The sequence below is a fragment of the Scyliorhinus canicula genome, chromosome 3 (genome assembly GCF_902713615.1).
Source record: "Scyliorhinus canicula chromosome 3, sScyCan1.1, whole genome shotgun sequence".
NCBI classification, from domain to species: Eukaryota; Metazoa; Chordata; class Chondrichthyes; order Carcharhiniformes; family Scyliorhinidae; genus Scyliorhinus; species Scyliorhinus canicula.
This window is the reverse complement of record NC_052148.1, coordinates 110,938,348-110,965,858: the sequence shown is the minus strand read 5'-3', so window position 1 is coordinate 110,965,858 and position 27,511 is coordinate 110,938,348. Positions and strand designations below refer to the sequence as shown.

At 47.7% G+C, this 27,511-nt stretch overlaps 1 protein-coding gene across 2 annotated transcripts in view; it reads right to left on the bottom strand.

The window, feature by feature from the left end:
- Positions 1–19,978, bottom strand: part of mtmr7b (myotubularin related protein 7b) — a 126,109-nt gene extending 106,131 nt beyond the window's left edge. For both annotated transcript variants that reach the window (XM_038791102.1, XM_038791104.1), the window contains exon 1: positions 19,785–19,978. In XM_038791102.1, the coding sequence (XP_038647030.1) occupies positions 19,785–19,967 (183 nt within the window). In that variant the 5' untranslated portion in view covers positions 19,968–19,978. The remainder of the gene's footprint in view (positions 1–19,784) is intronic.
- Positions 19,979–27,511: the final 7,533 nt, after the last annotated feature.

The following is a 27,511-nucleotide window of genomic DNA, read 5'->3' as shown; positions in this document are numbered from 1 at the left end:
ATGGGGATACCACCACCTGCAAGTCACACATCATCCTGAATTGGAACTATTCCTAAGATCACTGTGGATGTATCTACACCACAAGGACTGCAGCAGTTCAAGGCAATGGAAAAAGGCATCAGCAATCCATTCTGCCTAGCCTGTGATGCCCACACCCTTGAAAGATTAAAAATAATAGGCAAAACTTTAACAGTAATTAAGGCTTACAGTAGTAGTTTAATAGGAAACATTCTGGGCGGGATTGTCCATGCTTTTGCAAACGCCATCGCGTTTTATGACGGCGTGAACAGGCCGCTCCCACGTCGAATTCAGCCCCCCTTTAGGGGGCCACCATGGCGCTGGAGTGGTTTGCGACACTCCAGCCGCAGATCCTGCCGCGAACTGGGCGCCACGGGATCCGCGCATGTGCAGTTGCGCCGGCGCCAACGATGACATACGCAGTGGCGCTGGTGCGCGGTAACCTCGCGGAGCGCTCCGGCCCCTCACCAACATGGCAGCGGGGTTCGGAGGCCGGTTAGCACAAGGAAGTAGGAAGAGGCCGGCCTGCCGATCGGTGAGCCCCGATCACGGGCCAGACCCCTCGGAGGCCGCCCCAGGGAACGGAGCCCCTCTCCCCCCCCACAGGCCGCCCCCCAAGCCTGCGCGACGGGTACCTGCCGGCAGCGACCAGGTGTGGATGGCGCCGGCGGGACTAGTCCGTTTACGCGCGGCCGCTCCAGAGAATCGCCGCTCGCGTTTGCGCCGATTCTCCGAGCGGCCCAGCGGGATTCGCGCGACACTGGTTTCGGGGCGGTGGGAGAATCGCGTGTGGGGGTCAGGGCAGCGTGGCGCGATTCGTGCGCCGCCCCGGCGATTCTCCCACCTGGCGTGGGGGGGGGGGGGAATCCCACCCTCTATGTTGGTCATAATCTGACAGCTTCATGCAATCTTCCCACAAACTGTAGATTGTAAAGCCTACGTTTTCTAACAACTAATTGCTACCTCTTATCCATCTCAACTTTGGTGGTAATCCCAAGAACAGTCCTTGGCATTTCACATACATCTCTCAATGTAAATAATTTTGGTAGCAGACTTCAGAATAGGTTACAGGACCCCTTTGTTTACCCCAAATATAAAATATACAGTCCCAAAACATAATACAGTAATCTTATAAACCTCACAATTGTAACACAACATTCCATTAATCTCATGGTTATTAATAATTCTGGAATAAAATCCTGCTCTCATTAGTAATTAACCCAATTACCTAACATGTCTCCATAATTTATTTCTTAGTTATCAAAGTTTTTCTGAGCACAGCAGCAGAAAACAATCAGCACTGCACAACTTTCCGACCATTTCTGATATCCACAAAGGACTATTGCCCTCTGGAACACACCCAGTAATACAACAAAAAACAAAAAAACAGCATGGAATGTTATGTTCGACTCAAATATCAGATGCAAATATATACTTAAGATAGTGCTGGATTTTTAGTGTCTCCTTACCAGATCTTGATTCAAAATTCTAACAATATCTACTTATACCGCTTGCTTCTTCAGCATCTCATTTATCAAGCAATTCCTAACACTGATCGGAATAAGGCAATGTCACTTGCGCTAAACATCTGATATTATAGCCCAGGGCATTACAAAAGAATGCATAATGTTGGTATGCATAGAGATGGAAGAGAAGACACGACTCCAAGGCAGATATATAAGAAAGAGAAGAAAATCAGGGAGCAAGGCAGGAAGGGAGGATATTCTGACTTGTTCAGCTGGGAAACTCTGACAGATAAAATGGAGGGAGGGAATCCAAAGCAGACACAGGAAGGAGATTGGAAGCAGTTGCATGAGAGCAAGGAAGGAGGAGCTCCAAAGCAGGCACATTGTCAGAAAGTGAGGAGGTGAGGGTAGTGGGGTGGGCCAGAGAATGTAGCACAGGAACAAAGGTGGAGGAAATCTGTAGGTGGTGTACAGGAGTCGGGGGGCGGAAGAGAGAACAAGAAATATAAATCAACGGAAATAAAAGAGCCAAAACCATTCGCTATTCTTCCCAATAATTTAAATCCCACGATACAAATGAACATTTGTGCTTACACAATCTGCCAGGATTGCACACACGAGCATCACAAATCATGATTAAATTAGGTCCCTACAATTACTCGGACATCCTACCATAGAAATACTTGAGAGATTTTTTGAAATTCCTCTCACTTGGAAAGAATTTTAGACAAGCATGTGGGATGTTCATATACTAGTCTCGCACAGTTTAATCTCAGGACTATTTAACAAAATTGCTGAAGGAAAAGAAAACATTTTTACAATGAATAGATGTTAAATCAGGGGGAGGAATTTGAAAAGTAGAGCAAGGTACTGACTCATTAATGAAAGTAGATAAGAAAGGATAGTGTGCTTGCTGACCTCTGCATTCAAGTCATGCAGGGTAAATAGGTTACACTTAAACTAATATCCTAATATTGAACTACATTAAAGAAAGAAAGATTTGCAATTGTAAAGCACCTATCACATCTGTCAGAAGCATCCTGAAAGACTTCACATACAATGAATTACACAGTGCAGTTAATGTCGTATTGGTCAACATGGCATTCACTTTACCCACAAATCAGAAAAAGATAAATGGCCAAGTTAATTCATATTTTGGTTGAATTAGTTGAGGGAGGAATGTTTATCAGTTTAACCCTTGGTTCCTCTTCAAATACTACCATGGAAAAGTTCCAGTTTCAATCTCTGACCTCTGCCAAGTCAATTGATTGCCAGCCTCCATACAAAGTAGAAGAAAAGGCTGCAACTAATATCCATTGTATGGTGACCCACCCCTGATATGTCTGTAGGTATTGAGTGAGATAGAACATAACAGTGATGACGTCCACACTCAAGACTGCCCACACCAGTTGGCTAGGCTCATATGAAACAGCATACATGAGGACTGCTGGCCTCCACGCAGTTTTCCTCTTGAGCCGATTTCATGAACTATCATCGATGGTTTACTGGATGGCACTGGTTATATCTGTTAGATGAGGGCGCACAGTGGCGCAGTGGTTAGCACTATTGCCTCATGGCGGCGAGGACTCGGGTTCAATCCCAGCCCCGGGTCACTGTCAGTGTGGAGTTTGCAAATTCTCCCCTACGTGTCTGCGTGGGTCTCACCCCCACAACCCAAAGATATGCAGGGTAGGTGGATTGGCCACGCTAAATTGCCCCTTAATTGGAACAAAAGTAATTGGGTACTGTGCCTGGATCCTATTGGCTGGGGACAATTGGCCACCCCATGATCCTTCTGGAACATGAGCTCCCCCAAGGAGGGGGGTGGGGGAGAATCATTAACCCTGTAGCTGTACAAATAGAGCTGGCCAGTCTGGTATTGGCCAGAGAGGGAACCAGTAGTGAACTGCTGGTACTATGTACATATTGTTGTAAATAAAGTTACTTTCTGTTTGACTACAAAATTGTGCTGGATTCTTCATGGCCCTCACAAAACTGGCAATGAGGGTTATAGTTGGATGGCTGCCTATGCTGCTGAAGCCGCTTCCTTGGACCTTATGGTGGATACAGGTTGGAAGTTTGTTTTTCTGTTGCACCATGCCCCTTAATGGACATTTGGATGTATTTGATGCTGCGCTGGAAAGTTGGAACCAATATGCACAAAAGAATGTGTTACTACTTCTGGGCAAATAACATGATTGAAATCGAATGCCAGGTGGTCATTTTGCTAGCTGCATGTGGTGCATACATTCGGGGTGAAAAGAAGCCTTATGTACCCAGCTGCACCTGACCAGTAAAATGTTTGATGAACTTGTGACTTGGTGGGACAATATTTTATCCCAACCCCGTCCGTAACAGTCCAACCTTACCAGTTTAACACCGCAGAGTGGACTCCTGGGGAATCCCTTGCTGAGTTATTATCCAGGCTGCGCAGGATTGCGGGGTACTGTGAACATAGTGACACTTTGTCGGAGATGGTAAGAGACCAGTTGGCTTGAGGCATGAACAATGCGGCCACCCAAAGAAAACAGTTAGCTGAGCTGACAATGACTTTTCGGATAGTGTTGTCCCAAGAGCACAGAGCGGAGATTGCAGGAGTTACAGGAAATGGAGATGCCCTAAGGACTGCCCCCTTCTGTCTGAAAGAACCTCTCCGTATCCTGCTGTGCCTTGGATGGGGCGGGGTAAGGGCCCACACCAGTAGCTGTCGGAAGTTCCTTCCCGAAGAGAGCCTTCTCCAGAGCCCATGAATGTGAAGCCATGTAAGTGTAGGACTTGTGGGTGACGATCGCGGTGCGATCACCGGTCGTGGCCGTGTAGAGGGCCAGTCGCTGTGGCAGAAGCCGGGGAAGCACAGTGGTGCTGTGGTTAGCATTGCTGCCTCATGGTGCCGAGGACCTGGGTTCGATCCTGTACCCGGGTTACTGTCTGTGTGGAGTTTGCACATTATGCGTGGGTCTCACCCCCACAACCCAAAGATGTGCAAGATAAGTGGATTGACCACGCTTAATTGTTCCTTAAAATGGGAAAAAAATTAATTTGGTACTTTGAATTTAAAAAAAAAAGCTGGGGCCAACCCAGGGCCCATACACTCCAATTGGATGAACCTGAGAATGATGCACCCAAGGATGAGGGGATGGAGATCAACTGCCTGCACCTACATTGCGTGGCAGCCCCCCCACCCCAAGTGGCCCCCATTAAGGTAACGATATGGGTAAATGGTCACCCGCTTAAAATTGAGTTAGGATACCAGCGCAGCAGTCTCAGTCGTTTGGACAGGAGATGTTTGACTGTTGGCGGGCTGCATCCACCACTGAAAAACACACGGCGGGGTGGTCATTAACTCCCATCTCATACAGTAAAATGCATTCAAAAATCGTAATGCTTTTATTGATATATCAAGAGACTCCTGTAATCAAATTATTACCACTGTTATTTCAAACATTATTTGCAACAAAAATTGGTACTGGGGTGTCACATGATGTGAGTGGGGGATTGGCTGCTTTTTTGTGAGCACTGGCTCAACTCCTCTTTTAATCCTTTATTTTATCTTCATGCACATTCCATAATTATCTGTTTTGGGGGATATATGCCTTGCTCTATATCCCTGGATAATCCTGGTCAGAGTTTGGTGAAGAGCAGAGTTGAGTTGAATCAGAGAGAATTCTTGTTTGATTGAGGTGGTTGGAGATGGCTGGGGCGGGACCCACTTTGAACTGCCGGTTTTTTGATTTGATTTATTATTGTCACATGTATTAGTATACAGTAAAAAGTATTGTTTCTTGCATGCTGTACAAACAATGCATACTGTACATGGGGAAGGAAGGAGAGACTGCAGAATATGTTAGAGAAAGGTGTAGAGAAAAGATCAACTTTATGAGGTAGGTCCATTCAATAGTCTGATGGCAGTAGGGAGGAAACTGTTCTTGAGAAGGTCGGACAGAAGAAGGTGGTAGAGAGTATGTCCAGGGTGTGTGGGGTCCTTAATTATGCTGGCTGCCTTTCTGAGGCAGCGGGAAGTATAGATGGAGTCAATGGATGGGAGGCTGATTTGCAGGATGGACTGGGCTACATTTACAACCTTTTGTAGTTTCCTGCGGTCTTGCGCAGAGCAGGCTCCATACCAAGCTGTGATACAACCAGAAAGAACGCTTTCTATGGTGCATCTGTAGAAGTTTGGTGAGAGTCATAGCTGACATGCCAAATTTCCTTAGTCTTCTGAGAAAGTGTAGTCGTTGGTGGGCTTTCTTAACTATAGTGTCGGCATGGGGGGACCAAGACAGGTTGTTGGCGATCTGTACACCTAAAAACTTGAAGCTCTCTACCTTTTCTACTTTGTTTCCATTAATGTAGACAGGGGCATGTTCTCCACTACGCTTCCTGAAGTCGATGACAATCTCCTTTGTTTTGTTGACATTGAGGGAGAGATTGTCATTGCACCAGTTCACCTGATTCTCTCTCTCTCATTCCTACTGGTGAGTGGGCCTGCGCCTCGGTGGTGCTGTTTGCATTGGGATGGCGGCTGCTATTGCAAATCATGTTTTGATGAACTGCAAAGTATCCTTGGGGGAAGGTTTGACAGAGCACTTTGCATCCGGTGTTCAAGGCCTGGGATTAATGTGATATAATCCATGAGAAGGGAGTGCATTTTAGACACCCCTGATCTCGTTTCCAGAGAAGATAAGTGGAGCCATGGCAGGATGGTTGCTACAGTAAGAAGTCCTACAACACCAGGTTAAAGTCCAACAGGTTTGTTTCAAACACGAGCTTACGGAGCGCAGCTCCTTCTTCAGGTGACTGGAGAGGTATGATACTGGAGAGAGAGATCATACCTCTCCAGTCACCTGAAGAAGGAGCTGCGCTCCGAAAGCTCGTGTTTGAAACAAACCTGTTGGACTTTAACCTGGTGTTGTAAGACTTCTTACTGTGCTCACCCCAATCCAACGCCGGCATCTCCGCATCAAGGATGGTTGGTGATAGGGTTACATTAGTCCTAATTTAGAATAGCAACCAGTTATAACTAATTGTTGCAGACTTTTCTTTTTTAATCTTTTTATTCTCCTCATTTTCATCAATAAACAAACAAATACAGTATCAATCCCCCACACACAAACTAACCCCTGCTCAATATACAGACCAAAACATCCACTCGTACATTCCAGGTTAAAAAAAACACAACAATCCATTTTAAAAAAACACAACAATCTATAAACCGTATGACCAAAGACAACAATACTGCCAACCCCCCCTTCCCAAATGTTCAATGGCAACCAATTCTCAGAAGTGCATAATAAACAGCCCCCATGAATAGTGATACCTTTCCTTCATCCCCTTCAGTAGGTACCCCCCCCCCCCCCCCACTCCCCGCCAAGCCGTGTCACAGGATGGAGAAGCTAACCTCCACCCCAACAGGACCCGCCTCCGGGCAATCAGTGAGGCGAAGGTTAACTCTGCCCACAGCCCCGCTGCATTCACCGGAAACACCTCACTCTTCCCGATATTTAACTTGTACCCAGAGAAGGCCCCAAACCTCTCCAATATTTCCATAATCCTACTCGAGAGGGAGTGAATTTCAATAAAAGCAGGTGAGGGACTTTGCTCGAAAGGAATGGAGGACGTTTCCCAGATTGCCGAAGCATACCTTTATTGGAGCAATTATTTCTCGCAGATGAATTGGGAGAGGGAACATAGAATTTACAGTGCAGGAGGCCATTCGGCCCATCGAGTCTGCACCGGCTCTTGGAAAGAGCACCCTACCCAAGCCCACACCTCCACCCTATCCCCATAACCCAGTAACCTCACCCAACATTAAGGGCAATTTTGGACACCAAGGGCAATTTGGCACAGCCAATCCACCTAACCTGCACATCTTTACACCGTGCAAGGAAACCAGGGCACCCGGAGGAAACCCACGCACACACGGGGAAAACATGCAGACTCTGCACAGACAGTGGCCCAAGCCGGAATCGAACCTGGGACCCTGGAGCTGTGAAGCAATTATGCTAACCACTATGCTACCGTGCTACCCTAAAGTCCCAAGTTGCCACATTCCGACGCCTGTTCGGGGAGGCCGGTTCAGGAATTGAACCCGCGCTGCTGGCATTGTTCTGCATTACAAGCCAGCTGTTTAGCCCACTGTGCTAAAGTACCCCCTACGATTGGAGATATGTATACGGGGAGTGGGGGGAGGGGCGCAGGTGGTGAGGATCCAGGATCTATGTGGCACGGTAACATAGTGGTTAGCACTGTTGCTTCACAGCGGCAGTGTGGTTCGATTCCCGGCTTAGGTCACTGTCTGTGTGAAGTCTGCACGTTCGCCCTGTGTCTCCATGGGTTTCCTCCAGGTGCTTCGGTTTCCTCCCACAAGTCCACAAAAATGTGCTTGTTAGGCCAATTGGACAATCTGAATTCTGCCTCAGTGTACCCGAACAGCTGCCGGAGTGTGGTGACTAGGGGCTTTTCACAGTAACTTAATTGCAATGTTAATGTAAGCCTACTTGCGACAATAAAGATTACCATTGTTATATGGGAGGAGAGGTTGGGTGGGGGAGCGAGGCTAGGAGGAGATAGGCTGGGGACTGTGGTCTGAAGCGATGCACAAGGTGAATTCAACCTTCTCCTGCATGAGTGAGCTTGATTCAGTTCAAGGTGATGCACAGGGTACATATGACCCCGGCGAGAATGAGTGGGTTCTTCCAATGGGTGGCCAATTGAGTGTGAGCGAGGGCTGGCGAATCGTGTGCACATGTTCTGGGTTGCATGAAGCTGTAGGGATACTGGGAAGCGGTGTTTTGGGATGTTATCCGAGATTGTACGGGTGGAGGTCACGCCGGACCCAGCGTTGACGATTTTTGGGGTATCGGAAGTGCAGGAGCTGCTGGCAGAGAAGGGGGCCAATGTTGCGATCTTCGCTTCTCTAATTGCCCGGCAAAGTTTTTTGCTGGCTGCCTGGCTGGGGTACTTGTATGATTTTCTCCGGTTGGAAAAATTAAATTTGAGCGGAGGGCTTTGAGACACGGTAGGAATTGTTCATGACGATGTTTGAGGAACTGTTCGTCTTAGGGCAGGGAAGGATGTAAAAGGACTGAGTTTTTATATGTTGCTGGGTTTTTTTTTTTACACGTTTGGAATAAAATACATTTATAAAAAGACTGAATCATTCTATCAAACTTTGGGGGATAATAACAGCAATAGTTATTTTCAGTGTTTGTAAGTTATTTACATGGGTCACATCACATGCAAAACGTAGACAACATCTAGTCTTGAACTGATGCAGGGTTAAGTAATATGCATGACACACCAGTGCCAGGCAATGACAATCTCCTACAAGAATCTAACTACTGCCCCCTTGACATTCAATAACATTACAATTACTAATCTAAAGGATTCTACAATTTAGGGATTATCACTGATCAGGCACAGAATTGAAGTCTTCCCACTACAGCAGATCAGAGGCTTGGTTATCTGTGCTAAATGGCTCACCTTCTAACTCCCCAAAGTTTCTCCACCACCTACAAAGGTACAAGTCAAAACTGTGGTAGAATGTTGTCCACTTGTCTGGATGGCTGCAGCTGCAACAACACTCCAGAAACTTAATACCAACCAGAGCAAAACAGTCCATTAATTGGCAGCCCACCTTTAACGCCAACAATTCACCCTGTTCACTCGCGATTGACTTTGGCTGCAGTGGTCATAATCCATTGCTTGCACTGCAATATATCTTTAGAAACACATCTAACACCCTCAAATTCCACCACCTATTAGGATAAAGGTTGCAGGTGCATTGGACACCTTGGGCTGGATTCTCCGCACCCTCTAACAGAAATCATGGCTGGCGCAGGGGCGGATAATCGATGTTCCCGCAAGAGATCGGGACCGGCGCCGGGTCACAGATCCTGTGGGCCCCGAAAAGCGAAGTACTCGGGGCGTATGCCACGCAGCCTGGGCCCTACCACGGGCCATTGCCAGAGGCCCGCTCAGCAATTCTCTGCCCCCGACCGACCAAAGCCCCGATGGCGTAGAACCAATGTGCTCCAGCCAGTCAGGATACTCATGTGGCGGCTGCAGACTCGGTCCGCGGCCACCCTGGTTGGGGGCGGGCGGATTGGAGGCCTTGTAGGTGGCCAGGGAGTGCTTACGCGGGGGTTGAGGGTCAGGCACGCAGCCGCCCCGGGGGGAGGGGGTCCTCTTTTGTGGATCAAGCTCCACCGTCCAAATCCACCATGTAGCTCAGCGTGGCCGCTGGAGGTCATCGCCATCCGACCCGAAGGTGCGGGGGTCAGTATCTGCAGCAAAAGCTGCAAGATCTACTCCGGGTCCCTGCTAACCCCCTGCAGAGCTTGGAATTCGTGTCCCTTTGTACCAAGTTTTTCTGGCGTAAAACTCTACCGTTCTGACACCGGCGTGGGGACATAGTCCCCAATAATGGAGAATCCTGCTCCTTAACTTCCCAGTTCCCCTGCAATTCATGCATCATGACTTGGCTATCTATAATTGTTCCTTCAGCATCACTGGCTCAAAATTTGGCAAATGGCCGGCTAACAGTGCTCTGAGATTACTTTCACCATATTAACTAAAAAAGTGGCTCAAAAAGCAGCTAACCCCCACTTTAACTAGAGATGGGCATAAATTCTGGCCCTGCTAACAATGATAACATCTTGTGAATTATTATTTTTAAAAGAAAGGTTTCCCCTGAATGGAAAGAATCAACTTTTGTAACTATAAATGTAGTATTGGATCACATGGCATAGATGATTTGTAATTCACTTTATGAAAATTACATTAACTCTTGATTCTCATAAATTACTTGTCTCTGGATTATGTACACTACTTATAAGACTTAGTGCTGTAATTATTCAGATAATGCTCTGCAATATCCAACTGATGATGGCTAAGCTGTCAAATATATGTTGCTATGGGGACGGGGGTCCCACGATTACAGGGGTTCTTGAGGGGTTTCTCTATTAAAGGGGTCCCGGGGAGCTCTCCCTATTAAAGGGGTCCGGGGGGAGTTTTCCCTATCAAAGGGGTCCCTAGAAGGGGCGGGGTTCGCCCCATTAAAGGGGCTGCTAAGGGGGTCCGCCTATTACAGGGATCCCTGCCAGAGTTCCCCTATTACAGGGTTCGCCGTGGGGGAGATCCCCCTATTACAGGGGTCGCTGTGGGGGAGATCCCCCTATTAAAAGGGGCCACTGTTTTCTGCCAGCCAGCAATATTTTATCCAAGCTTGTATGTTTCCCCCTTCACCATGGGCTTTTATGTTTTGCAATAGCCTTTGATGTGACACCTTATCAAACGCTTTCTGGAAATCCAAGTAGAGTACATCTACAGACTCCCCTTTATCCACAGCACATGTTACTCCTTCAAAGAACTCTTATAATCATCCTTTTTATTATTGTCACACATAGGCTTACATTAACACTGCAATGAAGTTACTGTGAAAATCTGAGTCGCCACATTCCAGTGCCTGTTTGGGTACAGAGGGGGGAATTCAAATGTAATGTCCAAATTACCTAATAGCACGTCTTTCTGGACTTGTGGGAGGAAACCGAAGCATCTGGAGGAAACCCACACAGACACTGGGAGAACATGCAGACTCCACACAGACAGTGACCCAAGCCGGGAATTGAACCTGGCACCCTGGTGTTGTGAAGCCATAGTGCTAACCACTGTGATACCGTGCACCTAATTGGTTAAAGATGGTTTCCCTTTCACAAAACCATGCTGACTCTTCCCATACCTTGAGCTCATCTAAGTGTACAGCTATAACCTCTTTAATGATTGATATTAACACTTTTCCGATAGATGTCAAGCTAACTGGCCAATTGGGCTTGATTCAATGAATACTTTTGAGTATGGTAGCAAGCGGGAACTGCCGTGAGCTTCCCAGAGAGGCCATCACTGCAATCCAACGTTAATTGGTTCCCTTACGGCTGCCCCATGGGCTTCACACCGCAAATCATGGCTCGCCAGCCTATTCGCCGGGATTGCACTCACCAGTGCCCAGCTAACAAGTGTAGCCACCTGCGGTGGCCACGTCCCGATTCCAAAATGGATACTCGCAAAGAGTGCAGGGAAAAATGGACAGCACTAGAGAAAACAAACAGGTGCAAGGTTTCCTGTGCATTAGGACTTGCAGAACCCAGACAGAACTGAAACTACTAAGACATTAGCATAGTAATGAGCTATCTCCGGGGACAAAAAGAAACATTGAAACAATCGGTGCCAGGACAAACTTCCCAAAGCCAGTGGAAGCTAAAACAAAGGCAGGCCAACGATCAGGGAACAATCCCGGAATTGGAGAATATCAATACGAACGATTGGGACATGGTCCAATTAATTGGGACCAAGTCCGGGGTCCGCTCAGAAGGGCGCGAAACCCCTGAGGGCTATAAAACAGAGTCCCCAAGGTCAGTTCGCTCTTGTGGTAGCTCTTGGAAGATCTCTTACTCCTCTTCACCTTGGCATTTGGCTCTCAACGACGAGAGGCCGCCAAGCACCAACCAAGTAAGTCTAAGGTCAATGCACGCTACGAGATAGGCGCTCCTAGCTACTATTCCGTACCAGCTCGAAGCCAGCATATCAGAACCGGACAACGGCCATTGTTCCTCTGACTGAGTGGGCCACTCGAAGCTAAGTATAGGCTTTTAGTAGTAGTTGTAGTTTAGCGAGTAGAGTTTATGCATGAGTAATAATTGACTGTGTGTGTATAAATAAACGTGTATTGATTTCAAACTTACTAACTGGTGTATCGAGTCATTGATCAGTATTCAGCTTTGAACCCTGTGGTGGTATCAGAAAGATACCTGGCGACTCTTGAGCAAAGGTAATTAAAACAGAGCAAATTAAGGGAAAGCATAACGAGCAACACAAGGTAGGGCAGCACTTAAACTGCTCTTACACAACCAACCCCATTAAGCCCGCAGCCATAACGCCAAGACAGCCAGCCCAACAATTCGGGGATGCAGGCCTGGGGAGGTTCCTAGAGGCAGTCGAGGCCAGAAGGGATGTCCTGTTCCCTCCAGGATCCCGGAGGTCATCCACAGGGCAGCCAGTGTCACCTGGGAGGAAATAGCAGTGACTGCCAGCCAGCTTGTGCAGCATGACCAGGAGGACTGGCACCCAGTGCCACAAGAGAGTCAACAGCCTACACCCGGCCATATGGGTGAGTTGGCACTGGACTCCCGACGGGAATGCACCTGGCACCACCCCCACCCAGTACTGTGCCGTGCCCTGGCCCACTCATGCTCCCCCCTCCCCCACCCTACCGTCGTGAACCACGCGTGCAGCTAATGATGCCATCTGTGTCCCCATAGGAGAAGTTGTCCCACAACCTTCGGTAGAGGGCCCAGATGGGCAGCGAGGTGGCGGACATCAAAATCCTCACCACCCTCAAGGAACGGGCCCTGGAGGTGGCCAAGGGCAGAGCGGTTACCAACATGGAGGTCGGCGCAAAGGTGAGGGCCCCACCCAGATGGGCTGTCAAACATGAGTTGTTAGTGCCATACTGAATGACCAATCCTTCCCACTGACCACATGTCCATTCTCCCACAGGACCTCCAGCCAACGGCACCGGCCCAGCCCTGCCTCCCAAGTGAAACCTCGGATGCCACCAAAGAAGGGGGCGCTATTGTCATCCCCACCCTCCACCAGCGCAGAGACGCACGTCTTGTTGGCCAACTGTAGTGGTGAAGCTTCTGGGGCACATTCTGGTGAGCACCACACAGTTGCTGATGTACATCAGGTGGAAGCAGGAACGCCCCAGGCGAGACAACAGTCGGAGGTCTGCTGGATTCCAGGACCCAACTGGACCAGGTTTACCCGGAGCTCTGGACCAGGTTTACCCGGAGCTGTTGCAACCGATAGGGTACTGACGTGATATTCAGAGGGGGATGTCAGTAAACCTCCAGCACCTCCATAGCCAATTGGAGCAGTTCCAGAGGCTAGGGCCTGGGACACAGCGCCGGCAATGCGTGGTACCGAGGCCAACACTGCTCGGGTGGCGATCGCAGTGCAGAGCCTGGTGAATGACATAGACAACATGAGTGGAGGTGTCAAAAGGGTGGCTTAGTCTGTGACTGCCATGGCTGAGGGGGTCGGCAGAATTTTTGACTTGCTGGGGGACCTAACCCAGTATCAAGTGAATCTTGATGAAGCACTACGGGACATGTCCCAGTCTCAGGTGGACATTAGTCGAGGCGCTGGGTGTGCATGTCCCAGTCTCAGATGGGTACAGTCGATGCACTTCGGAGCTTGTCCCAGTCACAGGTGGCCATTGCCGGGACACTGCAGAACATGTCTCAGTCACTGAGGAGCATCGCAGTGGTCATCAACACTGTGGTTCAGACATTGGGAATTTGCCAGGGCTAATAGAGCAAAATGCCGCAGGGGCAGCCGGGGTTTTAACTAGCTGGCCCTCCATCCCATGGTGAACCCTCGGTCCCTATAGGCACTAACGGGAGGAAATGGCGCTGGGTGCTAACCCGAACCCATCCTATGGGAGTGGTAGCAGTGACTAGCTGCTCTGAGTACCACCCCTCTGATGACGCCAGTCAGGAGTCAGCACCTGGTACAGGGTGGCACAGCTGTGCATGTGCCACCGATGAATGCACCCAGGGCCCTCTGGCCTCAGAGCCCCCAAATGACACCCACCAGGGGCATCGAAGGCCACGGGACGTGTTAAGCAGCAGGCTGCCTCCACCTCCGATGTGTATTCTGGGGATACACTGAGTCGCAGTGGCAGAGCACGGAAGGCTAAGCACATGGAGGATCACTGAGAGGGTGAAGTATGGGGAGGGGGAAGGAGCGAGGGGGTGCGATGGGGCCAAGTCCTATTGAAGCAGAGGCCTCCCTGGTCCTCGGGGCTCACCAGACCCTTGCTACAGCCTGTCTTCCAGATCCTCCCCGGAGTCCCTCTCCAGCCCCTCCTGGTCAAGTGCCTCCTCTTCCTCCTCCTCCTTGGAAATAGCCACATGTTCCTCCTCCTTCCCCTCCAGCACGTGGCCCACTGCTAAGCCAGGTTTCGGAGGATACAGCAGACCACCACAAAGCAGGCAACCTTCCAGGGGGTGTACTGCAGTGCACTACTAGAGCCGTCAAGGTATCAAAACCACATTTTTAACAGTCTGATGCATCGTCACTGACAGACCGGGTGACCGCATGGGCCTCTTGTACCGGGTCTCTACGACAGTCACCGACCTCAGTATTGGCGTCATTAGACAGATCCTCAGTGGGTAGCCCTTTTTCTCCCAAGAGCCAACAGGCCATCCTGGGATGGTCCTCGAAGAGGCCAGGGATGTCTGACTGCCCCAGGAAGTGGCTGTTGTGGACACTCACCGGGAAGCATGCACACATGTGCATGATCTTCAAGTGGTGGTCGTACCAAAGCTGCATGTTCAGGGTGTGGAAACCCTTCCTGTTGACAAAGGGCATCCCACAGGGTCCAGTGCATGCAAGGCAACATGCGTGCCATCTATGAGCCCCTGGACCTGAGGCATCCCTTCAATGGTGGTGAATGCTACTGCCTAGACATCCTGTTGGGCTTGGTCCGTGTCAAAGTTTGTGATCCGTTGCCCGGGCAGACTGGGCACCCGTGAACTCTTGGATGCACCTGTGGGCTGTAGCTTGTGAGATGCCACACAAGTCCCCATTCGAGTCCTGGAATGTTCCTGAGGCATAGAAGTTCAGAGCTGCCGTGACCTTGACAGCCACCGGGAGCAGGCATCCTCCTCCTTCATGTGGTGCCAGGTCTGCAAGGACATTGCACAGGTGCTGCACCATCTGCTTGTTGAGGCAGAGCCTCCTGCGACATATATTCAAAAGACCAGCATTGCCTGTACATCTTGGGCTGTTGCGGCACTCCTCTGAATCTCACCCTGGCCCGATTGGCAGTCGGGTCCTCAGGGTGTGGGGCGGGGCCCTGTACATCAGCCGCCGCCTCGAGCCTCTGTCGGCGCTGCTGCTGCCAGTGCCTTCCACGCCTTCTGGCCACCCAGTCTGCCAGCAGCACCACTGTGGCAAGTTCCGCGGGGTCCAGAATACTGTCCTTGCCTTCGATATGTGGAAGGAATTGGGAGAGGGCGTTGGACTGACAGACAGCGATGTCTTCAATCCTAGGATTCTTCAGTCGTCGTCTCTTCTCCTCCTCCCCCCCCCCCCCCCCCCCGTTCCAACCCCTAACCCGGCACACCCCCTGCCACGGACACCAGCCAGCAGCAGGTGCCCCGGCTCACCGGACCTCGGACTCTGTACCCCAGACACCCGCACATAACATTACCTGGACTGGGGCCGATCCTCTCCCCGTTGCACTCACCCACCCTCCGGCTGCGGACATGTCACCGTTGCTCGGGCCCATCCCCTGGATGTTTGGATGTTGGGCGCTGCATCCATGCTGTTGCCTCCCACCGTGCTCGGGTACAGTGTCCAGGCATCACAGTCTGATTGAGATGCCAGGCAATAACCCCCACATGCTGCATGGTACACTCACCCACGGGTATCCATTTGGGATGCATGACCACTTAGCTACGATTGCCAATTCCCTATTAGCAATAGCCTTAAGCCGCACGGCCAGAGGCCTCCGCGGTCAGTCGGAGTTATGGGTGGTCTGTAGAGCAGACAGGCAGGGGCTAATGTTGCTCCAGAACAGATACACAATCCAGGGGTTGGCATGGCGAGCCCATGTGCAGTTGCCCCCCAACCTAGACCCCCCCCCCCCCCCCCCCACTCCAATAACCCCATGGCGGTCCACCCCAACAGAGGCTGGACACTCTTTCCCTCCAGCCCCTTCTGAACACAGGAGCAGCAAGCCCAGTGCCCTGAGGCTCTTCGCCTCTGTGCGAAGATGGCTACTCGCCCCTCTGCCAGTTTCACACTTTTAAAAAACAATACTATTCGGCGCCCGTGTGACCACTTGCTGGAGAGACTATTTGGTCACAGGAAGCCGTTGGATAGGGGTTGGCTCCCGTTAATTGTATGGATATTGGGTTTAAGTGGTGATTATTATTTTCTAGCCACGCTACGCGGATTCCCGATTTCGCCTACGAAGTGGGCCGATTGGATTGCGAATGGAATGGCAGTCGGCGCAGTTCTCGTTTTTGGCCTCTCCCGCTATTTAAAGGCCTTGTCGTGTTTTTGCTCATGCATAATGCAGCCACTGAATTGCGCCCACTGTTTCCTGCTTTCCTCCCTTCTTGAATAGAGGGGTTACGTTTGCTACTTTTCAGTCTGATGAAACCTTTCCAAAATGTAAGGAATTTTGTAAAATTAATACCAACTAATCTACTATCTCATTAGCAATCTCTTTTAAGACCCTATGATGAAGTCCATCAGGACCCAGAGACTTGTCAGCCCGCAGTTCCATCAGTTTGCTTGGTACTGTCTCCTTAGCAATTTTAATTTCACCATGTACCTCTCTCCCACCACCTCTTCATTTGCAGCTATCATTTGATTGTTTCTTGTATCCTCTATAGTGAATACAGACATAAATTATCTGTTCATTCTATCTGCCATTTCCTCATTATCAACTATTAACTTTCTATTCTCACTCCTTAGAGGACCGATACACTTTACTTACTTTTTTCTGTTTAAATATCTGAAGAAACTCTTCCAATTTATTTTTACATTTCTGGCTTGCCTCCTCTCTTACTTCAATTTATTTCTCCTGATTAACCTTCTGTCATTCTCTCCTGACCTTTATATTCTGACCAATCATCTGACCTGTCACTCATCTTTGCACAGTTATATGATTTCTCCATAAGGATAGTGCTTTCCTTAACTTCTTTAGTTAGCCATGGATGGTGGCTGCTCCCTTTGGAATTTTTCTTAACAGCAGGCATATACCTATTCGGAATATTATGAAATAAATTGTTAAATGTCTGCCACTGCTTCTTTGTTGATGTGTCCCCTAGCCTAATACCCCAAATCACTTTGTCTAGCTCAATTTTCAATTCCGCATTATTGCCTTTACTTAAGTTTAAAATATTAGTCTCCGATCCATTCTTCTCCCTGTCAAACTGGATGTTAAATTCAATCATATTGTGCTTGCTGCTATCTCGCAGTGCTTTTGCACTGAGACCATTAAATAACTCTTGTCGAGTTACACAATACTAAACTTTATATTGCAAATCAAATTATTAACAATATCCTAGAGGAGGAATTCCTGGTGTGTATGGGATGTTTTTCTGGACAAATACATTGAGGGGCCAAATCGAGAAAAGGCCATCCTAGACTTGGTATTGTGCAATGAGAAAGGAATAATTGGCAATCTAGTTGTGCGAGGCACCTTGAGGATGAGCGACCATAATCTGATAGAATTCTTGATCAAAATGGAGAGTAACGTAGTTGATTGGTTCTGAGACTAGAGTCTTAATAAAGAATCTTAATAAAGGAAACTATGATGGGGCAGCAGTGGTTAGCATTTCTGCCTCACGGCGCCGAGGTCCCAGGTTCAATCCTGGCTCTGGATCGCTGTCCATGTGGAGTTTGCACATTCTCCCCGTGTTTGCGTGAGTTTCGCCCCCACAACCCAAAGATGTGCAGGGTAGGTGGATTGGCCAAGCTAAATTGTGCCTAAATTGGAAAGAAAATGAATTGGGTACTCTAAATTTATTTAAAAATAAAGAAAACTACGATGGTGTGAACGCGGTTTGGCTATGATGGATTGGGGAATGTTAGTGAAAGGACTGATGGTAGGTAGGAAATGGAAAACATTCAAAGAGCACTTGGGTGAACTCCAATTGTTCATTCCTGTCTGACACAAAAATAAGACGGGTTATTTGATCAAATCATGGCTTACAAGGGAAATTAGAGATCGTATTAGATCCAGGGAAAAGGCATACAAATTGGCCAGAAAAAAAACAGCAGACCTGAAGATTGGGGCAGTTTAGAATTCAGCAAAGGAAGAAAAAGGGAGTGATTAAGAAGGGGGAAATAGAGTACAAGAGTAAGCTTGCGGTGAACATAAAAACTGACTGTAAAAACTTCTATAGGTATGTTAAGAGAAAAAAATTTGTGAAGGCAAATATAGGCCCTTACAATCAGAAACAGAGGAATTTACAATGGGCAACAAATAAATAGCTGACCAACTACATCCATCTTCAGAAGGAGGACACAAATAACCTACCAGAAATGTCAAAGAAAACAGCTTCTGGACTAGCAATCTTATTCCATGACAATAGAATTCAAATTCTGTCGCATTAATATAACTGTTCCTTCTTTAAGCCTAAGCTTGTGTAGTGACATGTCCATTGGAATTAGCTGTGTAGAAACTCCGGAGAGTATAGGTATAGAATGTGATCATCCTCCGCTACAGAATCAACACTGGTGTATTATCTTAGCTCACCTGACAACTTTTCTAAAATAGCCTTCAAAAAATAAGTTGTATTAAATAAATATTCTTGCCATTTTGCCACAGTTGACAAATTCCATCATCTCATCCATCTTTTCTGTGCCATCCCATGTCATCCCTCTCATGCAAACTCCAACCCATTCTATCCCTCACAAAACCAATGTCACCAGCCAGATAAACTTTTTGTTGTTGGGTTCCACTGTTTTTATTTGCCATCAACCCCCCTCAGCCTGCTACCAATCACTGGAGGTGCACATGCATCAAGCACTTCAGCCCCCCCCCCCCCCCCCCAATAAATAAACCCAACTGACTAATCAAAACAGTTTGAACAGACAAAATAAAGTATTATTATTGCAGATGTAAATGTTAATTGCCTATTTTACTCAATCCCCAGATCAGCATCATTTTAAATTTTAGCCTAACAGATATGATGATGCTAGTAGTTATTTCAAACATTACTATTGAGCAATCATTCCTGATAAAAGGTTTTGAAAATGCCCTTGGCTGCTCCTTAATTAGAGGCACAATTTCAAACAAACACAGCTTGACACTGAAGGAGCATATTTTCCTTCAGCAGTCTATGATATAATGCAGCACAGGTACAGTCCAAAGCATTTGGAGAATGGAGCACAGGTACAGTCCAAAGCATTTGGAATTTGAAATTGAACAAGAGGGGGGTTTTTTTGTTTTTGAAGAGGCCATTAATCCTTTAACGGTATCCACATTTGGAATTGAGACAGTGTTATCCTTTTTTAGATTTTTAACAAAATCCGTTTTCATTCCATGCGCATTACAACCGAACGGGTAAGATCAAGGAATGATCTTTTTTGTTACAGCAAAACAAGCTGTCCAAACCCAATGCTTCACAAGGGACAAGGTCAAAGCAGCAAATGACAGCATCATGTACAACAACAGCACATCAGTGATGCCAGCTGCATCCTGGGCATCTACTTTACCTTTGGGGTTCTGATGTACTCCATCCTTTCCCTGAAAAACCCCAAGGTGCCAACAATACAGTTACTGATTCCGCTGGGAAGACGGTGCTCCTGTCCTCTTGCCGGTGCAGTGCCAGTGTCTGACTTGATCCTTTCAATGGATGGATGCTCCTGATGCTGCAGCTGCCATCTCTCCCTCTGCATTCGCTCACCCAGCAGCCACTGCGCAGAAGCTTCCTCCGGGTCCTAATGCCCCCATATCACCCCCACCCTTTAAAGTTTGTATTGCCCCCCCCCCCCCCCCCCCCGGTGAAATGGGAGCCACGAAGCAGGTTGGCTTTGCTTTACTTTATTAAGAGTTTAATTATTTTTACTCCAAACACGTTGCATTTCTGGTCATTTATAAGAGGCAGCATATAGAATGCTACTTGCAAGCACCGACTAAACTACTGACCAATTAAAAGCTGGAAAGTGGTGTTAGGTTGGACAGCTCTTGCAGCCAACAGGGACACGGTGGGCAAATGGTCTCCTTCTGCACACAAGTTTTTTTTAAATATAATTACATGATTCTACACTCTTTCACTCTCAGGTTCATCAGACTATAATTGGAAAGGCATATGCTGTAATAACATGTGAACTATTTATGCAGATCAATTCCTGTTCTGTTGACAAAAGGTTTAGAATTTTTTAAAACCTAATATGAATTCCTCCGTGCACTCATTGAGCTACTATCCCATGGTGTATTTTTTTTTACCACTTACTGGCCTTTTTCAAATAATGACACTGTAGAAAATAGTAGGGACGGGTCAAGGCACATTAAAAGGACTAGCTTTAAGGTTTTGAACCTAAACACTCGAAGTATTCGAAATAAAATGGATGAATTAGTTGTGCAGATAGTAATAAAATGGTATGATATAGTTGGGATTATGGCGACATGGCTCCAAGATGACCAAGGATGGGAACTAAACATTGAGGGCTATTCAGTTTTTAGGACAGACAGAAAGGAAAAAAAAGTGGAGTTGCATTGTTGATTAAAGAATATATTGATACAATATTGAGGAAAGATAGCACAGGTGATGTGGAATTTGTATTAGTTGAGTTAAGAAACACCAAGGGGCGAAAAACAGACCACCACACATGCAGTGATAATGGTGGGAATAGCATTAGGGCATTCAGCCCTTCAAACCTGCTCTGCTATTCATTATGATCATAGCTGATCATCCAACAGTAACCTGTTCCCACCCCCCCCCCCCCCCCCTGTATCCTTCCCCCCTCCCCCCGGTATCCTATGATCCCTTTAGCCCTAAAAACTATATCTATCCCTTTCTTGAAAACTTCAGTGTTTTGGCCTCAATTGCTTTCTGTGGTAGAGAATTCCAGACTCCTCACTCTCTTGGAGAAGAAATTTCTCCTTCTCTCAGTCCTAAATGGTTCGCCCCATATCCTTAGACTGTGACCCCTGGTTTTGGACTCTTCACCTCCCTGCAAAACTACACACTATTCCAGGTGTTGTCTCACCAAGGCCCTGTATAACTGCAGCAATACTGCTCCTGTATTCATCCTCTTGCTATGAAGGCCAACATATCCGGTTTTGTTGCACAATCTCCTCTCTCGATCTATAGCCATTCAGATAATAATCTGCCTTCCTGTTTTAATTACCAAGGCGGGTAACCTCACATTTATCTACATAATACTGCATCTGCCATGCATTTTCCCACTCATTTACCTTGTCCAAATCAAACTGAAGCATTTCTACAGCCTCCTCACAGCTCATTCTTTGATGCACCTTTGTGTCATCTGCAAATTTGGAGATATTACATTTAGTTCCCTCATATAAGTCATTAATATACATTGTGAATAGCTGGGTACCAGAACCGATCCCTGCGGTACCCTACTAATGTCACAAGTAGGCTTGCATTGCAATGAAGTTACTGCGAAAAGCCCCTAGTCGCCACATTCCGGCACCTGTTCGTGTACACAGAGGGAGAATTCAGAATGTCCAAATTACCTAACAACACGTCTTTCGGGACGTGTGGGAGAAATCTGGAGCACCCGGAGGAAACCCACGCAGGCACAGGGAGAACGTGTAGACATAGACAGTAACCCAAGCTGGGAATCGAACCTGGGACCCTGGAGCTGTAAAGCAACAGTGCTAACCACTGTGCTACGGTGCTGCCCATTTACACTCTAATCTCTCAAGTGGAACTTTGTTGAAAGTCTTCTGAAAGACCAGATGAACCACATCTACTGGCTCCTCCTTGTCATCTATACTAATTACATCCTCAAAGAATTCCAGTACATTTGTTAAGCATGATTTCCCATTCATAAATCCTGCCACTGATTTCTAAGTCCTCTGCTATTAAATCTTTCATGATGGACCCTAGCATTTTCCCCATTATTGATGTCACGCTAACTAGTTTATAATGCCCTGTTTTCTCTCTACCTCCCTTTTTAAATGATGGGGTTACATTAGCTACCCTTCAATCTGTAGGAACTGTTGCAGAGTCTATAGATTCTGAGAAGATGACCATCAATGTATCCACTATTTCTAGGGCCACTTCCTTAAGTACTCTGGGATATTCATTATCAGGCTCTGGGGATTTATTGGCTTTCCATCCCATCAATTTCCAAACACCATTTCCTTACTAATACTGATTTCCTTCAGTTCCTTCATCTCACTAAACCCTGTGGTCCCCAACATTTCTGGTACGTTATTTGAGTCCTCCTTTATGAAGACAGAACCAAAGTATGCATTTAGTTGGTCAGCTATTTATTTGTTGCCCATTGTAAGTTCCTCTGTTTCTGACTGTCTTCACCAATCCTTTTCTCTTAACATACCTATAGAAGTTTTTACAGTCAGTTTTTATGTTCACTGCAAGCTTACTCTCGTATTCTATTCCCCCTTCTTAATCACTCCCTTTTTCCTCCTTTGCTGAATTCTAAACTGCCCCCAATCTTCAGGTCTGCTGTTTTTTCTGGCCAATTTGTATGCTTTTTCCCTGGATCTAATACGATCTCTAATTTCCCTTGTAAGCCATGATTTGGTCAAATATCCCGTTTTACTTTTGTGCCAGACAGGAATGAACAATTGTTGCAGTTCACCTATGTGCTCCTTGATTGCTTTCCATTGCCTTTCTACCATCAGTCCTTTAACTTACATTCCCCAATCCATCATAGCCAAACCGCCATTGTACTATCGTAGTTTCTTTTTTAAAATAAATTTAGAGTACCCAATTCATTTTGGTTCCAATTAAGGGACAATTTAGCGTTGCCAATCCACATATGGACCTGGGACCTCATTGTCGTAAGACAGCAATGCTAACCACTGCGCTACCGTGCTGCCCCATCATAGTTTCCTTTATTAACATTCTTTATTAAGACCCTAGTCTCAGAACCATTTTGATCAAGAATCCTATCAGATTATAGTCGCTCATCCCCAAGGTGCCTCGCACAACTAGATTGCCGATTATTCCTTTCTCATTGCACAATACTAGGATGGCCTTTTCTCTATTTGGCCCCTCAATGTATTTGTCCAGAAAAACATCCCATACACACCAGGAATTCCTCCTCTAGGATATTGTTAATAATTTGATTTGCAATATAAAGTTTAGCATTGTGTAACTTGACAGAGTTATTTAATAGTCTCAGTGCAAAAGCACCGCTAGATAGCAGCAAGCACAATATGATTGAATTTAACATCCAGTTTGAAAGGGAGAAGAATGGATCTGAGACTAGTATTTTAAACTTGAGTAAGGGCAACAATGTGGAATTGAAAATTGAGCTAGACAAAGTGATTTGGGGTATTAGGCTAGGGGACACATCAACAGAGAAGCAGTGGCAGACATTTAACGGTTTATTTCATAATATTCCAAATAGGTATATGCCTGCTGTTAAGAAAAATTCCAAAGGGAGCAGCCACCATCCATGACTAACTAAAGAAGTTAAGGAAAGCACTATCCTTATGGAGAAATCATATAACTGTGCAAAGATGAGTGACAGGTCAGATGATTGGTCAGAATATAAAGGTCAGGAGAGAATGACTAAAAGGTTAATCAGGAGAAATAAATTGAAGTAAGAGAGGAGGCAAGCCAGAAATGTAAAAATAAATTGGAAGAGTTTCTTCAGATATTTAAACAGAAAAAAGTAAGTAAAGTGTATTGGTCCTCTAAGGAGTGAGAATAGGAAGTTAATAGTTAATGATAAGGAAATGGCAGATAGAATGAACAGATAATTTATATCTGTATTCACTATGGAGGATACAAGAAACAATCAAGTGATAGCTGCAAATCAGGAGGTGGTGGGGAGAGGTACCTAATGAAATTAAAATTGCTAAGGAGATAATACCGAGCAAACTGATGGAACTGCGGGCTGACAAGTCTCTGGGTCCTGATGGACTTCATCATAGGGTCTTAAAAGTGATTGCTGATGAGATAGTAGATTAGTTGGTATTAATTTTACAAAATTCATTAGAGTGTGGAAAGATTCAATCAGACTGAAAAGTAGCAAACGTAACCCCTCTATTCAAGGAGGGAGGAAAGCAGAAAACCGGAAACAGCGGGCGTAATTCAGTGGCTGCATTGCGCGTGAGTGAGAGCACGACAAGGCCTTTAAATAGCGGGAGAGGCCAAAAACGAGAACTGCGCCGACTTCCATTCCATTCGTAATCCAACCGGCCCACTTCGTAGGCGAAATCGGGAATCCGCGTAGCGTGGCTAGAAAATAATAATCACCACTTAAACCCAATATCCATTAACGGGAGCCAACCCCTATCCAACGGCTTCCTGTGACCTAATCGTCTCTCCAGCAAGTGGTCATGCAGGCGCCGATCAGTATTGCTTTTCCAAAGCCTGAAATTGGCGGAGGGACTGCTCCCGAGGAGGTGAGTAGCCATCATCGCACACAGGCGAAGAGCCTGGGGGCACTGGGCATACTGCTCCTGTGTTAGCAACAACCGGGGGTGGGAGGGGGTGTCCAGCCTCTCTTGGGGTGAACCGCCATGGGCGTATTGGAGTAGGAGGAGGTCTTGGTTGGGGGGCAACCTCGCGCAGGTCCGCCATTTCAACCCCTGGATCGTGTGTACCTGTTCTGGAGCAACACGAGCCCCTGCCTGTCTGATCCACCGACCACCCACAACTCCCACTGACCGCGGAGGCCTGTGGCCGTGCGGCTTAAGGATATTGCTAATAGGGAATTGGCATTCGTAGCTAAATGGTCATGCATCTGAAATGGATACCCGTGGGTGAGTGTACCATGTAGCATGTGGGGGTTATTGCATAGCATCCCAATCAGACTGTGATGTCTGGTCACTGTACCTGAGCAAGGTGGGAGACAACAGCATGGACGCTCAGCCAACATCCAAACACCCAGGGGATGAGCCCGAGCACCGGTGACATGTGCGGAGTCGGGGAGTGGGGGGGGGGGGGGGGGGGGGGGGGGGGGAGTGCAACGGGGAGAGGACCGGCCCCAGTCCAGGTAATATGTGCGGGAGTCTGGGGCACAGAGTCCGAGGTTCGGTGAGCCGGGGCACCTGCTGCGGGCCGGTGTCCATGGCAGGGTGTGCCGGGTTGGGGTTGGGGGAACTGAAGAATCCTAGGATTGAAGACATCACTGTCTGTCAGTCTAACACCCTCTCCCAATTCCTTCCAGATATCGAAGGTATGGACAATATTCTGGACCCCACGGAACTTGCCATAGTGGTGCTGCTGGCAGGCCGGGTGGCTGGAAGGTGTTGGCAGCAGCAGCGCCGACAGAGGCTCGAGGCGGCGGCTGATGTACAGGGCCCCGCCCCACACCCTGAGGACCCGGCTGCCAATCGGGCCAGGGTGAGATCCAGAGGAGTGCCGCAACAGCCCAAGATGTACAGGCAATGCTGGTCTTTTGAATATATGTCGCAGGAGGCTCTGCTTCAACAAGCAGATGGTGCAGCACCTGTGCCATGTCCTTGCGAACCTGGCACCACATGAAGGAGGAGGATGCCTTTTTTCCAGTGGCTGTCAAGGTCACTGCAGCCCTGAACCTCTATGCCTCAGGAATATTCCAGGACAAGAACGGGGACTTGTGTGGCATCTCACAAGCTACAGCCCACAGGTGTATCCAAGAGTTCACGGGTGCCCAGTCTCCCTGGGCAGCGGACCACATAAACTTTGACATGGACCAAGCCCAACAGGATGCCTAGGCAGCAGCATTCACCACCATCGAAGGGATGCCTCCGGTCCAGGGGCTCTTGGGAAGATAAGTGGTACCCGCTGAGGGCCTGTCTAATGACGCCAATATGGAGGCCAGTGACTGACGCAGAGACCTGGTACATGAGGCCCATGCGGCCACCAGGTCTGTCATTGAACGGTGCATTGGACTGTTGAAAATGCAGTTTTGATGCCTTGATCGCTCTAGTGGTGCACTGCAGTACACCCCCTGGAAGATTGCCTGCTTTGTGGTGTTTTGCTGTAACCTGGCACAGCAGTGGACCACATTCTGTGGGTGGAGGAGGAGGAACATGTGGCCATTTCCAAGGAGGAGGACGAGGAGGCACTTGACCAGGAGGGGCTGGAGGATGATCCCAGGGAGGATCTGGAGGACAGGCAGCATCAAGGGTCTGGCGAGCCCGGAGGACCAGGGAGGCCCCCGCTTCAGTTAGGACGTGGCCCCATCGCACCCCCTCGCTCCTTCCCCCTCTCCATACTTCACCCTCTCGGTGATCCTCGATGTGCTTCGCCTTCTGTGCTCCACCACTGTATCTTGGTGTATCCCCAGGATACACATCTGAGGTGGAGGCAGTCTGCTGCTAACCATGTCCCGTGGCCTTTGATGCCCCTGGCAGACGTCATCTGGGGGTTTTGGAGATGCAGAGATGCGGGATTTGAAGAGGCTGAGTGAATGGGCATATGCACAGCAGATGCATGTACTTCTGAGGCTTTATAAAGCACTAGTTAGGCCCCATTTAGAATACTGTGAGCAATTTTGGGCCCCACACCTCAGGAAGGACATACTGGCACTGGAGCGGGTCCAGCGGAGATTCACACGGATGATCCCAGGAATGGTAGGCCGAACATACGATGAACGTCTGAGGATTGTGGGATTATATTCATTGGAGTTTAGGAGGTTGAGGGGAGATCTAATAGAAACTTACAAGATAATGAATGGCAAGGATAGGATGGACGTAGGGAAGTTGTTTCCATTTGCAGGGGAGACTAGGACACGGGGGCACAGCCTTAGAATAAAAGGGAGTCACTTTAGAACAGAGATGAGGAGAAATTTCTTCAGCCAGAGAGTGGTAGGTCTGTGGAATTCATTGCCACAGAGGGCGGTGGAGGCCGGGACATTGAGTGTCTTTAAGACAGAAATTGATAAATTCTTGATTTCTTGAGGAATTAAGGGCTATGGGGAGAGAGCGGGTAAATGGAGTTGAAATCAACTATGATTGAATGGTGGAGTGGACTCGATGGGCCGAATGGCCTTACTTCCGCTCCTATGTCTTATGGTCTTATGGTCTTATGCAGCATAATGTGGATAAATGTGAGGCTTTCCGGTTCAGAAGCAAAAATTGGAAGGCAGATTATTATTTGAATAAATGTAAATTAAGACAGGTGGGTATTCAGCGAGATCTTGGTGTCCTTTTGCATCAGTAGCTGAAAGTAAGCATGAAGGTACAGCAGGTAGTAAAGAAAGCAAATAGTATGTTGACTTCATAGCGAGAGGATTTGAATACAGAAATAGGGATATGGGATATTGCTGAGGCCACATCTGGAGTA